General features: G+C 49.0%; 1 protein-coding gene across 2 annotated transcripts; it reads left to right on the forward strand.

The window, feature by feature from the left end:
- Window positions 1–162: 162 nt before the first annotated feature.
- On the forward strand, window positions 163–12,614 carry MRRF (mitochondrial ribosome recycling factor). 2 transcript variants are annotated; one of them, XM_080630885.1, is made up of 7 exons: window positions 163–407; window positions 749–859; window positions 1,276–1,431; window positions 2,664–2,782; window positions 4,770–4,861; window positions 10,450–10,609; window positions 12,095–12,614. In XM_080630885.1, exons 1-7 carry the CDS (start codon window positions 317–319, stop codon window positions 12,170–12,172), a joined length of 807 nt encoding a protein of 268 aa, XP_080487011.1. In that variant the 5' UTR covers window positions 163–316; the 3' UTR covers window positions 12,173–12,614. The 2 variants fall into 2 exon arrangements, with proteins under 2 accessions (XP_080487011.1, XP_080487012.1); XM_080630886.1 differs by having other exon boundaries at window positions 169–407; window positions 660–859.
- Window positions 12,615–15,686: the final 3,072 nt, after the last annotated feature.

A 15,686-nucleotide genomic window follows, 5' to 3' on the forward strand; every position in this document is an offset into this window, starting at 1 on the left:
CCGCGGGGCACCGGGGGAGCGCGCGGGCGGGGCGGGGTCGGTGCGCCCTGACGAGAGGGAGGCTGAGGGGGCGGGGCCAGCCGAGGGGCGGGGCCTTGTAAAGAGGCGGGGCATCGCGGTGGGCGGGGCCTGCTCACACGTGCACCGGGGCAGGGACCACCGGGTGCGGGGCCGCAGGACGAGGCGCAGCGGTTGCCCCTGGCGCTGGCCTCGGAGCGGCGGGGAGCGGGGAAGGGCCGGTCCCTCCGATAGCCGGCAGTGGTGGTGCCCTGGCTCCTGCAACCATCGCGGCCTTGTGTGGCAGGGACTGAGTTTAATGTTTGTTTCTGCAGCTCCGAGCCACTGCGCTGGAATAAAGCTGGGGGAGCTCAGGGGGGTTTGGGGCCTGAGGCCACGAGTGACAGAAGGTAACGGTTCTATTCTGCTGATGTGTGAATACCAGCTCCCCTGATGAGCTGTTCCTGCTTAACAGAGCCTGTGCCACAGGCTCCTCTGGATGAGTGTGCAGATGCATTCCCATGCAGCCCCTTCCACTGAATCTGACCGCTGGTCACTGCAGAACACCCATAGGGCTCAACCCCCACCTCGCACTGATAGGTACAACTGAGACCTGAATCCATTTCTTAGCACTTGGACCACCTGCCTCTTCTCTTTTCCAGGTGGGTTAGAGAGACGCTGTAGATGATGGCCATGGCACTAAGATGCTTCTGGCATCTGCCTTCCCTGCTTTATCGGTCCTCATTCGCAGTGAGACGGGGGCTGCCACAGGCTCCCACGGGCTGCCCATCCCTGCTCCTGGATGGCTGCAGGCAGTGTGTCCGTCAGGTGCTGCTGACCAGACAGCTAGCTACCAAGAAAGGTAATGGGTTTCATACTGTTTGCAACCCCTTGGTATGTTGGCAGAATTTCCTTTCCTGTCCACTTTACCTCGTGTACAAGTATTGATCTGACTTAGGCAGAACGCAGCTCTGGAGGAGCTGGTTTGCCTCATGGTGTTGCAGTCCATGGGAAATGCTGGCCCTTCCCTTGGGAGAGCTGGGGCAGTGGGTATCAATCATCACAGTCCAGGCTGGAGTCAATGCACACAGTGTAACCAACAGATACATTTTGTGCTTAAGTGCTGGGCTGTTTACTCATTAAAAAATACAGTTATTTTGGTTTATCTTGGACTCAAGTTTGAATCTAACAGGGGGGTTGGTTAATATCTTCTTTCTGCTTTAAAATGCAACTTAACTGTTGTCAGAAATAGAACTTAAGTTTTTGTATAATCTGCAGCTAAAGGTAAAGGGCAGAGTCAAGCCAAAGTGAATATCAGTGCTGCCCTAGTTGAGGATATTATCAATTTGGAGGAAACCAGTGAAGACATGCAGGCAGTGGTAGAAGCTCTGAAAGAAGACTTCAACAGAAATCTCAGTGTTAGAACCTCACCAGGTTGGTAACCTTCTTGCATGATGCTCTATTGCCTGTAAAGACAGATACCTTTCCTAATAATGAAGAACTCTGATTTTTTCCAAATCTGTTTTCTTTTTATTGAGTTATTCACTGGGCACCCAATTACTACAATCTTGATGTCCCCCAGCTAAAGGCTTTCTTCACCCTGAGCTTGACCAGGAAGAATCCATTTTTGTTAATAGCTTCCTGGAAATAGCTTTTCTAAGTGGGAGATGTCAAAAGCGTCTAACTGAACCGTTTGCAGATGTGATGAAGAAGCAGGTTGTCAGCTAATGGTGCAGTAGGGCAGGAAAAATCCAGTTGCCATTAAATTAGCCTTTTGGAAACTGCCATCAGGCTGGTGTCTGGCGTATACAAACTTCTTTTTGCTGGGCATCTTTGTGTTTGGTGACCTTCACAAGCCTTGTTCATTTAATGAAGTTTGTGTTTTAGGAAGAAACGTGAATGTATTTGACTAAGCTACAGTTACTATAACACTCTGAACATACGTCTTTGTAAGTCGTATCAAGTTTCAAGGATAAAACTTAACATTAAACAATGAGCAAGCTTGAATCATTCAGCACCCCAGCTCTGGCAGGGGAACATCAGTCTTTAATGGACTTGGAAAGCATAGCTCAGGCTCTTAACTATTTATTTTAACCATAGGTATGTTTTTTAATTGCACTGATAAAGTACCTCTTGTCCCCTGTGCCTTTTGGCCTGTTAATATTTTGCAGCAGCAACTAGAGAGCAGATTAAGAGTAGCTCAGGGAGAAACCGAATACTTTAAATTAGGCTGTGTACAACACCTCCTCTTGGGACTTGGAGGGGGGAAAAATTGAGGGGTTGAAGAGAGCACTTCTAAATTGAAGACAACGCTCTTGATTTGTATAACAACAATTTGATTTTCTTTAAGCTCTAGGAATTAAAAAATAACGATTTCCTTTTAATTCTTAACAATCCTGCTTAGTTTTCCTATTTAGTAACAAAAACAAACACGAGTTTTGTTTTCATGGTTTTGTGCTTTACAGCGGCGTTGAAATATTTAGGTTGCAAATACCACCGGGGATGCAGGAACGCAAACAGCATCTGAAGTCTGAATAAACATGGGTTATTTTCCCTTTGTAACGTCTACATTTTGCATAGCACAAGGGAAGTGGGACACTGTGCACACGTTTTTCTTCAGCTTTGCTGTATCACACTGGAACCCCCCTGTGTTTGCTTCTTTCGAGGGGCCCTTGATCACATCATCGTGATGACAAAAGATGGGAAGTTTCCGCTGAACCAGCTGGGGCAGATCTCCCTGAAGTCACCGCAGCTCATTGTAGTGAACATGGCCAGTTTTCCAGAGGTAAGGACACATTACCCAAGGCACTGCAAGGGGAGATCATTACCACCGGAACAAACAGGTTGATGCTGAGCATCCCCTGCAGAGGCTCACACAGATAGTGCTGGGCAGCCGTGCAGATAGGAGCAGTAAGAGCACAAGGTTAGCTATTCATCGTGCTCCAGGTCTGGAGCTTTGCCAAAGCTTATCTCTATTTATTTTCCAAAGGCTTTCCCCAATTAATTAAGTCAGCAAAGTCTCAGAGGAGGTCAGTGTAAGGCACTTGATGCCTAAGTGTTTCTTAAAGTGCATCCAGCATGCATAATGGCTTTGAAGAAGGGAGGCTCCTCATCAGCGAGTGCACCAAGGTCCCTTGGAGTGCCAGAGCTGAGAGAGCCAGAGAAGTGACTCCATGACTATAGCCCATGTCCAAGCAGGAGTTCAGGCTGAGAAATGGGCATGTGAGACATTAAATAGCCCACTGTGTAGCATTGCCTGCATTGGCTGTCTAAGCCAAAGGACAATTTTTCATTGGAACTAGAGCTAGAATTATTTCTCTCAATGCAGTTAGTTTATACCATAACTGTTCCATGGATAGACTGAACTCTTTAAAACCATTACAGATAATTTACTTGGTATCATTATTTACAGCATATTGTCAGTACTTCATGGCACTGAAAAGCAAATAAAAATGCCTGAAGAGTCTGGAAAAGAAAATAATCACAGAAAAGGACTTTCAGGGCCAAATTCTGTTTGCTTGGGAGTTATAAAACCAAACAAGACTGTTTTTTAAGCATGGCTATTTATTTCATGGGCTGCAAGTTGATGGAGCAATATTGCAGTATTTTCCCCTTCCTCTGTCTCCTCCAATCTGTATGTTAAACAACACAGCTTTTACTGAGCATTTCCTTCCTACAGAGCAAGCACTGTCCATAGAATAATACATTTACATTCCTAATGTGCTGAGATCATCTTGGTTACATTTTCTCTGCCCTTGTTGTGTTCTATAGGACAGCAGTTAGGTCTTACAGAACACTAGCATTCATTCCATTCAGTGATGGCATGCATCGGACACCTAAGCAGATATGCCAAGCTTAACTTTGTGCCTTGGTTGACAAAAGCTGAACTGATAAATACATAATAACCCTAAATACAGTCTCCTGCAGCAGCTTGGAGCTAAAGTGAATGATGGGAAGGAGTATGAGAAATAGGAATGTGCCTTGTAGGAAATACCACATGAATCTGTATTCAGATTCAACTCGCTCGGTGTTGTTATTGACAATGTCAAGGACGAAGCAACCTGGCAGAGTGCTACTCCTGGCAAAGCTCTGGTTTAACCATTAAGCCCGTCACTCTGTAAAGGTACACCAGGGCCCTGGGATGGGGAAGGAAGCCTCTTAATCACTTTGCAGCTACCCCACTACAGCACCCTCTCTTTTGAGCAGAGCAGAGTAGTCAGCCAGTGGTGGTAGAGTCTGGAGAAGTTAATCCCAAGTAATAAGCTGCAAGATAAACATAGAGGTGGGCACAGGCACTATTTCTCAGCCAGCTGCTGCTGCGCTGATGTGATGCGGTCAAGCTGCAGTGCTGAAGTGGTTAAGTTGCTGTGTGATTTCTAGTGGGAAACATTCAACTGGAATTTCTAAATGCTCAGAATCTTTCATCTCCTTTGCCACAGTCAGACGACGTCTTGGGATTTTATTGCGGTTTCACTCTGCGTTGCCTCAAACCATTCAAATAGTTTCAAAGAAGCCAAACAGTTTTCTTTTGTTGTTGCTTCCCTTCCCCTCTTCCCCCCTTTGTGCCCCCCTAACCCCAATACCGAGCGCAGCCGTAGTTTCCCATTCGGTTTGATCAAAGCTCTCCGCACCAATGTAACTTCCTGATCTTACTGGTAACAGAAGTAAATGTTTCCATGTTCCATGGAGATGGATTGCCAACTATTGACAGAGCTCTGGCATATGGGAGTGATTATTTCCTAATTCCCTTTACCTTTTGATCTGTTTTACAGAGCACAGCTGCAGCTACGAAGGCTATAAGGGAGAGCGGCATGAACCTGAACCCAGAAGTGGATGGGACGATAATCCGGGTGCCAGTTCCTAAGTGAGTATTGATGGCTGCCCAGGTTCATCATCGTGCAAGATAACACAGTGGGTTGCAGTGAGTGCCCTTCAGAAGGGAAGCATGTGTGATTGCTGTAATGTCATGATGCAGCTGCTTTCCAAGTAGCTGTACTTCAGGTTCAGAAAAAAATCTGGGCCCCTAAAAAATGTCTGGAGGAAGCTCTTCCAAGTGTCTGAGCTCTAAGTCATCACAGTTTGGCATCTAATGGCTGGTCTTATTGTTCTTTATCTTCCCCCTGCAGAGGAGACTTGGTCCTAGCTGGCTGCAGCACTTTCCAAGAGACAGCCAAAGGCTTTTGAAGCTGTATTGCTTAAAGTCAGGGGCTGATTCTTTGCTGCCCTGCTGTAAATTCCTTGAATTGCACCAGCATAGAGTAGCAGCAGCACTGGTGTGAACCAGCAGTGTTAGGGGTGAGTAGCACCTTGCTGCAGAAAACACTAAAATGTGGTGATGAAAGAAAGGAGGAGGAGATTTATAGCTTTGACTAAAGAATCCAGCCCCTCTTCTCATGCAATACACATTGTGTAGCTGATGGCTGTGTGGAAGTTTTGGAATAGAGCTAGAAAAGCAGGCTGCTCCTGGCTGAGGCTTGAGCATCGCTTCCCTCACCCATTGCAGGATTGTCCTAGCCCTTGGACAAAGCAGGAGGTGCTACTGCATCAGTGCTTCAGTTTGGATCAGGAGAGCGCTTTTGAAGCAATCCTGATGATCCCTGCTTAGTGTGCTTTGGGCTGCAGCATCTGGGGGCTCCCCCTGGGAACGGGATTCCTTTCACATGAGGTACCTTCTGGGAGCTCAGCAAGTGCTCCCCCACTGCACATGTGTGTTTGATCCCTGGGACCAGGCTGGACCTCCCAGCAGCGATGCTCCTGCTGCACAACTGGCCTGCACAGACACAGCGTGCGAGATGGGCAGGATTGGGTGGTGCAAGCATAATTCATGAGTTCGTGTGACTGCTTAAACCCTGCAGCCTTCTAAATGCCCTGGGTGGGTGTGCATGATCTCACACCCTGGGGTTACACAGTGCTGGTCCCACAAAGGGTGAAGACAGCTCCCTACGCTGCCTGTGCATGCAAGCCCCTTGCACGTGCGCTCTGTTTTACAAGCAGGTGACTTTCTCAGTCAGGATGAGCCAAGTATTCCTCGTGCTTTACATCTACTTTTAAAATTCTATGGAATGTTTTTTCCCTAGCATTTTGATCAGAGAAGTCTAATTGCAGCTTTCCGTTGCTGTCGGTGAGAGGGAATGACATTATCATTCTATTTGCTGATTTTCTTTTCCCCGTGCTCCCTGCCCTTCCCCCATTCCTCAGGAGAGGAGGAGGAGGAGGGCACCATTATCTTCATAATTGCTGAGGCTCCCGGGTTGCTGCACAGTGGTTTGATTGTTAATGGGCACTTGGGTCATCCTTGAATAGGAATTGCAGGGGAGGAAACTCCAAAACTGAAAATCCCAATCTTTAAAAAGATACTGGTTTTAAAGCAAATCTGTCACTACCTTTTGTGGTGCTGCAGAGCTAAAATGAGGCTTCTCTCTCCAGGGAGGATGTGCCTGGTGTGCTGCCCTGTTCCTCTGGTGTGCAACGGGTGCAGATCCTGGCCCCTTTCTCCCTGGCTGGTTGGCAGCCCAGTGAGCCCTAAGTTAAATAGGTTTATAGCCTGGGAGATGTGCCCTGCAGGTCTGCCTCTGCCATCCCGTCTGCTCTTTAGTACTATGACTGGGTCTTTCAGAGTTTCAACTACTTACCAAAAGACCTTTTCAACCTTAAAACCTTCTAATGCACAGGGAGGGTGGAAATAATCAAATTCTATTTGAGGCCTCTCTTTAATACTGTATCCCTGAATGACTGCCTTAAATTACCTAAGTTTTTAATTTTCCCAACTCTTCTTTACAAAATATACAAGACAAATGCAGAGGGATTGCCCAAAGGATGGCAGGTGTGAAAAATGAGCAAACAGATCAGAAAAGAAGAGACAATAGAGATAAGGTTGTTCCTACAGAAATCTGTTCTTTCATGAGGGGAGGCACAGTAAAAGTAAAATCAAAGCTGACTTGTTATGAAACACTTTTTAGTCTGCTCTATCAGCTGGACACGTGTCATTTTGCCTTATGCAGATCCAGCTTCAGCGCTTGTGCCTGTTTCAGCTGAGTATTTTAAGATGGAGTTTACTTTTCAGTATTTATTCTATGAGTTTAGCTTTTGCATTGCAGTTGTAGCAGAAAAAATACACTCGTTCTATTGGTGTTTACTTCTGCTGCCTGCTCAAATCCCCTCTGCTCCCTAAGGCATTCTCCTGTTTGTGTTGCTAGCACCGCACAGGCAATATTTATTTGTGTAAAAAATATTCTCTGAGGGTTTTAAAAGGGGAAAAAAAAAGAAGAGAAAGAAAAGCAGCCATGGGAACATTCGTATTGGTTGATCTCTTGGCCGAATTTGACCTGACCTTGTGTCTTTTATGGTGGTGCCTCATTTTTAGATTCATCTTTTTTGGACCCATTGTGTTACACTGGATATTGTTTGTAAATCAGTCATATTTTTACACATGCTTTACTGAAAGCCAGATGACTCTTTTGAAAGTTTAATGACTCATTGTGAGCCTTTTTTTTTTTCCCTTTGCCCTTTAAGAAACATGCAAAGATACCTATGACAGGGAGAAAGGACTCCAAGAAACCCTCTCCTTTGAAGGAACCCAAAGCTGTTTCTGCGCTGCTTTGCTCCGGATCGCTCATCATCAGAAGCCTCTTGCATGCTTTTTGTTGAGCAATATATGTTGCACCCTATGTTTATCTGCAATTATGCATGCAGAGTATTTAGTTAAGCCTACTTTCCTTTAACTGATCCCTCTCTTCACAGGAAATTCCTAGCATTTGAGATACAGAAATTACTCTTACCACAGAAGCGTCTTGTGTTGGAGACGTGACCTATGTTGTGCTCGCTGTGGGTCTGCTTCTGCTGTATGAGAGGAGCATCCAGGGGTTGCAGTGCTTAAACCACTGGTCACTGGGGGAAGCAGGAAAAGAGATGTTACCCAAGGGGTTGTGTGCATTTCTGAACACCTTGGTGTGTCAGGCACCAACCTCCATCCTGAATCCTGGCAAGGGCAGGACTATCCCTGAGGGAATGGCAGGATTTGAGCCCACTGCTGCTTGAACAGCAGGGGAGAGCAGAAGGGGCAACAGGCAGGGACCTTGTCCTTATTCCCTGCTTCTGGCACCCTTCCCCAGGTTCACTTTATGCTTCTTTTGGCTTTAAAGAGGGAGTAGGGACAATGGTTACTAGATAGAAAAAAAAAACATATCTAAGAACAGCTTAAAAGTCCCAGATCTGGGGGCAGGATTAAACAACTGTCCTTAGAAACCATGGGCCTGGCTCGTGTTGATGGATTCCTTAACCAGAAACAGCATCTGCTTGAAAAAGTGTCCGTTTCTGGCATTGTTGGTAGCATTGCTGAGAATTTACACACAGTCTGGCTGGAACATAAAACCCGCTGAGAAACTCCACGGCACTGCACAGTGATAAAAAGAAATTGGTGTTAATAAAGACAGACAAGGAGGCATGAAAGCTGTGACCCCGTGCCAAGAAGCATAGGAAATCTGGCAGCGCTGCATAAACAAAAACATTTCCTTAAAGGCTCTGCAGCCCCAAGCAGGCGAGTGATACCCTCGGCACAACTCGGAATAGCCAAGCGGGAGCAGGGAGGTGAATAGCTGTCGGCGAGCTGGGTCTCCCCAGCCCCGCTGCAGCCCAGCTTGCCTCGCCACCCAGCAGGAGATGGGAATTCCAGCTCCCTCCTCCCAAGTTTAGCAGCCAGGATTGACTCCCTACCCCCCTACAAAGCTGCCTGAGAACCTGACCTCACCCAGACCCCTGTTTGTGAGCTGGCTTTGCTGGTTCCGCATGTGCTGCGGGACCTCTGGCTGGGGAGATCGAACAGGAGAAGCCCTAAAGGCATCGATGTTGGGATGCGCAGGAAACCACGAGGAAACCCACTCACTTGAATTAGGTGTTTGGTCCAGCTTGGAGCCTGCACTGACCGGAAGCTCTTGCCACGTGTGAAATCCACTGCCCGTCTCCACCTGGAGCAGGATGGGCTGGGGGTGCCCCTGGGTGAGGACAGGGTGCCTGCAAGGGGGAGCCATGGATGCCAGGGCTGGGTCGCTGCTCTCTATGTCTGTCAGCTTTCCCAGTGATTCCAAATCCCCGTTATTACTCATCACTTCTGGGAAGCCTATTCCCTCTTGCACCGTGAAATGAAGATAAACTGGCACGAGGCCAGTGCCTCTGCAGACATCTGCTGCGAGCAACCTGGGAAGGTATCAGCATGTGCGTCACTCGCTGGGCTCAGCACGAGCTTGGGAAGGGCTGAGGGTCCGATCGTGCCCCAGCAGCCTCCCTGTAACACAGCCCCATGCATGGGCAGAGCTGCTGCTGCCCGGGGAGCCCTCACCCCACGCTTCCTGAGCTCGGTGCAGGAAGAGCCTCGCTCAGTGTGTTGGTGACCCAAGGCTGCTGCAGCCGATTTCTAAATCCTCCTGTGAGCTGTTTATTTTGCAATAGCTGCTGCAGGCAGGCGAGCGCTCTCCTGCTCGCCAGCCTCAGGGCGAGCACGGGGGTTTCACACTCGAGGCGGTCTGGGAGCTCCAATAGCCATGATACTGATTAAAGTACTATTGTTAAGCTCTAGCAGTTGATGTCGACAGTGATGAGCTGGAGGTGCTGGAGCGTTACCAGAGTGGAGGTGACACCTCAGCCGTTCCCTGTGCCTTATTCCGATGGCCAGGCTCCCTCATCACCTTGGTTTGGGATGGGAATCTGAGGGTTTTCTTGTGGCACCACAGCAGTAACTGGCCCCGTGTTAGGGGGAAGGTGAAGTTGAAGTTCTCCTGGGCTGAATTACCTGTGGCTAGCCATGTGTAGCATCATCCTCTTGTCAAAGCATTGTCTTGATGGAAAAGCCTGGTTGTGATGAGCTGGACTGAGGTTGAGTGAAACATAAGCTCTGTAGCTTCCAGATACATAATTCAAGCTCTTTGGTTGCAGGGAGACAATACCAAGAGTTTCAGGAAGGGACAGAGGTTTCCTCCCAGCTTTGCAGGATTATGTTTTTCAGCTCCATCTCTCAGGTCTGGAGCTGGATTTTCCCCTCTTTCCCACAGATGCTTTGGCAGCAGAAAAAAGGAAACTCTGAACATTTCAGCATAAATTTCAAGCACTGCAGTGACAACTGTAAACCAAGTAAGATCCAGTCCAAGTCCATCAGCTTAGGGCTGTGCTGGGAACTTTCCATGCTATGCTCAAGACTTGCTTCACTGGGGCTTGCTGCCTTGGTGATGCTGTGCAGAGGTGGCTCAGGTGGACCCAAGCAGGATAAAAACATGCCCAGAACTGTTAAGTCCCTCTGCAATCTGAGCTCTATGATAACACAGGCAGCTTTTAGGTGTCCCTGTGCTGCGGCAGAGATGATCACTGCATTTACCCAAAGTCCGCTGCAGAAAACGAACCTGGCTGTGCCACACATGACACTGGTTTTCCTTTTGGTGTTCTTTTCTCCCTCCTTGCTGCTAGGGTAACCAGAGAGCACAGGGAGAGCCTGGCCAAGCTTGCCAAGCAGTCCACCAACAAGTCCAAAGAGGCCCTGAGAAAGGTGCGAAGCAAAAGCATCAACCAGATAAAGAAGAGCAAGAGCAAAGTGTCTGAAGATACCATCTGGCTCCTGGAAAAACAGGTAATGCTTTCTTTTCTTCTGCCACATCACGATGTCTCACAGCACCGGTAGGTTTGTGCCAGCCCTTTGCTGACAGATCTCCGGCACTGAGAACCCAGCTGGGGAATGGGTAGCCTGGGGCTGGATATTTTGAGTCAGCAATGGCTGTTCTGTTTGCTTTTTCTTTATGAGATTTGGGGCTTCAATCTCCAAGCCAGATGCGTGATACAAACCATTGTAAACTGACACAGGGGGAAAAACTGTTCCCCCAAAGCTTTCAGACTTACAGGGGTTGTTGCACAAAGCAGCTGAACTCGGGGAGCAAAATGACCACAGCTTTACCACCATTTACACAGGGCCTGGCCACTGCAAAACAGCTGGTGTTAATGAGGATTGCTCCAGTTTGCTATTAATGAAAAGGCTAGCGAGATTATCTCTGTTAGGAGTTTTTGGCTCCAATTCAGGAAAATACTTAAGCACATGCCTAATTCCCTAAGAGCAGATGTCACTAAAGTCAATTACTTGGGCATAAACTCAGGCACAAGCCTAAGTATTTTGCTGAATTGATGCCTCTGAAGGCAGGCCATTACTTTTTAGCTGTTTGTTTATTAACAGCTAAAGTTAGATACATTGCAAATGCTTTGGGACAGTTCTCTGTGTGCTCACAAAAATAAACAGTGATATACAGAGCGTTTGTGCAAGCAGGAAAAATGGCCATGCTATTGTAACTGAATCCTGTTGGGAAGCCGTTCTCCCAGAGCACACAGATGGTTTCTGCATTTGTGGAGGGATCGTCTCAAGTCTAGTTTCTGCTTGTACCCAGATTTTTCAGTGTGAGGAAAGGTCATCATCATGTCGAGAGTGCATCCTAATCAGTCCGTGAAAACTAGTGCATAACCCCCCAATGTGCTCCAGCCCTTACCTGTGCTCACTCAAATAAGCACACGCACATTTTGGTCCCGTTTCCATGCCTGCCACATCCATCCTGTGTTGCCAGAGTCCTGCTTCCTGGGCAGTGCTTCACAATCGCCGTTTTATTTATTTTCATAAGAAATAAACAGATCAGTTACTTGATGTGTGAATTCTTAGCACGTACCAGGGCTGCGCTCCTGCTGTTACCTGGTTGGTTCTAACAGTGGAGAGGTTGCAGGAGGTAACAAGGTGAACCCTCTCTTCTCTGATGCCAACACCAGCAGGTCTCTAACTCTGCCTTCCCTAAAGTCCCTCTGTTAAACAAGGACCAAGTCACTTGTGAAGCTCAGCCAGGAGCTGGTGTGTGTCTCTTTTCAAAGCCTTTGACCAGTCCCTGTTCTCACTGTACAGATGCAACACTGACACAGAATCACCGAGGGCTGGTAGGAGCCCCCACTAAGAGCCAGTTATTGCCCCAGCACTATTTGGGTTTTACTAGGACTTTAGGCTTTGTTCGAGGAGGTGATCCCTTCACTCCTTTCCCTTTAAACTCTCACCTAGCACACAACTCTGACTTGTACCGTGTTGCCACAGGTCCAGCAAATGGCAGACAACACTGCAGCGGAGATGGACAAGCTGCTGGCAGCAAAGACCAAGGAGCTGCTTGGATAAGCGTCATCCAGATGGACACAATCTCCCCCCCCGAGTAAGACTGGACTGCCACAAACCCTGGTGACCGTCCTTGCCCAGAGCAATGGGCAGGAGCAGCTCTGCCAGACCTCCAGAGCAGCTCTGTGCTGGGGTTCCTCCACCTCGTGTTATGCTGGAGGGAGGGGGGATCTCTCCTCACTGTTCTTCATCCCAGTGGCAACAGAATTGGGTGAACTAAGATTAAAATAAAACAACAGGGAGGAAGAGTGGAGACTGCTGGAAAGGGCTCGCACATGGGAGCCGGGGCACAGGAGGAGCAGCTGCCCTGCTCACCATGTGCACCAGCCCGTTTGGATCCCAGCACCTCGCAGAAGCCAGGACCACTGCAGGAGGAGCCTGTGCTCTCCTGTTGTGAACCTTGCCATTTGGGTTTTTGCTTCAAATAAAGTTCAAATGAACTGTGGAGGAGCAGCCTTGGAACAGGCAGTTCCTGGCTGGTTTGTCCCCTTGGGTTCATGCATCCCAAAAGACGTGTTTGCCCATTGCAGTGGCCAGCAGTCATCTGCAGCCTGGCTACTGGGAAAGCATGAGGAGCTTGGCACCAGCTGGTGCAGGGTGGGCAGGGGTGACAGGCCGTGCATTCCCCATGGCTTTGTGGATAGAGAACTGAAACCAGTGCTGTCAGTGTTACCAAGGCCAAGAAGACAGAAAACCAGCACAAGAACTTTCCAAAACCAGCATCTCCCATCCCTGACCAGTTACAGAACCCCCGTGCCAGCCACTGGTACCACATTTAAGGGGGTGGAAGAGGTAGAAGCAGAGCAGGTTTCTGAGCACATCATGCATCTCAACTTGCTACCAGCAGGTTCTTCCCAGCAGCAGCAAACAGCACCTCATGGAGAGGAGGGAAGGTGGTGGCCAGCCCCACAGCCCTGCTCCCAAGGCATTCGGGTTCAAAGAGCACCAAGTGCTCTGCAGTGCTTAAATAAACAACTCCCAAACCCTTAGTTTGTGTGCAGCGGGGAGGGGGAGGAGGATGAAGGATTTGCTCTGCGAGGGCCCCACACATCAACAATTTCTCTCCTTTGTGTATTTTGGCCAAAGTGCTCACCATGATAAATGAAGGCAGGCAAATGGTGAGCCCAGGGCGGTTGCATGGCTCGGCAAATTGCTTTCAGCCCAAATCTGGATTGCTTTTGACATTTATCAACCAAGCTTTTTGTGCTGTTGCTGCAGCCTCAGCACCCAGCCTGGGCCTGAAGGGTTTCCTGGTACCTGCCCTGGAGCAGCAGCTGCTGAGCCGGGTGTTTCTTTAAGCCAGGGCAGGTGGAGAAGCTGCTGCTGGTGCTGCCCATGGGGCTGCTCCAGCCTCTTTCCATTCTCTTAAGGGTTTAAGGTGATGGCAATGGGATGATGGAGGGGTGGGATGGTAGATGCAGGCAGTGGAGCTGCAGGGGTCACTGCACAGATTAATTTCCGAAGTATTCACTGCTATTCTTTACCCTTTACTCCACCTCACATAAATTAAAACTGAGCAGTAAGATGGCACCAGCACCGAGCTGGGGATGGAGCTGCCCATCCCCAGTGCAGCCATGCCCTATGCTTTTGGGATGTACCAGGAGGGGACCTGGTGCTGGTCACACTGGCAAGGCAAAACTAGGTGCAAAAATAGTGAAGAAAGGTACAGACCTGTTCTGTGAGTGACTGCTGCCAACCTCTCCGTGGTAGAGGAGGGTTGGGGAGTCCATTCACCTCCATCCTCACCTCACCCCTGTACTCTGCATCAACCAGGAGCAGCTGCAGCGCCTGCAGATGCTGCTCTTGCCCTAATACCAGCAATGCAGCACATGAGCCTGCAGAGCTGTGTGACCACAGCCTATTCTTCTCACTGTGGGACCTTGCACCACAGGACCAGCAGCCAACAGCCCCAGCATCTTCCATACACAGAGGACTGCAGCAGCACCCCTCACACATGGCTGGGTGCATGCAGCACACTGGCCCTGGAGACCACCCCCACAGCCTGCCATGGGCCACTGTAACCCCCCAGGAGAAGAGCAGACAGACACTCACTGTGACTGCAGCCGGCTGGCACACGGGGTGGCTCTGGACAGGTCCCACATTCCCTTTACTGCACAAATCACCTCCTGCTCCACACCAAGAGCTGCAGCACGAGACCTGCCTGCTCCAAACACTTCCAGCATCAGCAGGAACCTCTCACTCGGTTCCAGCCTGGATCACACCCAGAGCTGATAAGAAGCTGCAGCTGATGCTGTTGGCGGGTGGGAAGGAGTTCCAGCTGTGCTGAATAGCCCAGGAGGGAAAGGGACTGTGGGCCAGAAAATGGTTGGGCTGGTTGTAACATGGATTTGATGTCAGTGATGCTGCTTTGGCCACCAAATGGTTTGGCCTCAGTATTAAATGCCTCTGGATGGTGCAGGGCATGGCAGAGGGCCATGGCCAGATCCTATGGAGCTGTGCTCTGCGCTCTCCACATGCTGCTGTGCTCACCAGGAACACTTTCCATCAGCACATGCAGGTACTGGACACCAGCAGGTTCCCACATGGCAAGTGCTGCCATGGCCTCACGGATCGGTGGTATCCAAGGGGATCGCATCCCGTCACTAGTGGTACCCCTGTTCACATCCCCACTCATCGCGTCCCAGGCAGAGACCCGCATCCTTCCCAGGGCTGCCCAAACATCCACCCTCTGCTCCACCAGGACACTCGGGTTTGTTCCGAGCAGCTGAACCAGGGCAGATGGACCAAGGGGGTGGTGGCAGGGACCGGGGCGGACAGGGACCAGCCTCCTGCCACCTCCCAAACCGAGCCCCGCAGCCAGGTGGAAACATGAAGCAGAGGCGAAAGGAAGGAAAAACTCCAAGGAAGCTGGAAGCTCTCGACATAGTTAAAAACCAACATTGCTCTTCAAAATAGATGTGATTGCACTCCTTGTGAGTCATCGAGCAGAGACACCAAGATTGCTTTGTGCCAGGGACGAGCCCGGGCGCTGATTGTGTGCCGCCCGGATTTGTATAAAACAGACCATGGATGGCATGTCAGAGTTTACAGCTCGCATACATTTTCAACAGTGAGCTTTGCAAAATGTATCAATGTAATCTCTGCCTCCTATATTCCGTGTTGATTAGACACGATTTCTGGCTGGATTTTCAGAAAGCTCAAGTGCTTTTTTAATCACTACAGAAGCTCATTATTGCTTTCCAGTGACTCTTATGTCCTTCACTTCTCCTTTCAGATTAGAGTCTATAGTCAGATGAATATTGGATGATTTCATTACATACAAATGCAATCAACAGTTTTGCATAAATTTCTCCTCTTTTCTTGAGTTTCAATTGACCTCAGCACCCGTGGAGGCAGGCGCAATACACATGTAAATGAGCTGGCGTTGCGGCAAAGGCACGGATGCGGAGAAACAAGATAAACTGTCAGATAATATTCAGGATTTTTAAGAGACCAAAAAATACTTCCTCGTTCAGCCCAGCCATAAAAATGGCACCTTCAGCTGCCGGGGAATGTG

The sequence above is a fragment of the Psittacula echo genome (genome assembly GCF_963264785.1).
Source record: "Psittacula echo genome assembly, chromosome: 16".
NCBI classification, from domain to species: domain Eukaryota; kingdom Metazoa; phylum Chordata; class Aves; order Psittaciformes; family Psittacidae; genus Psittacula; species Psittacula echo.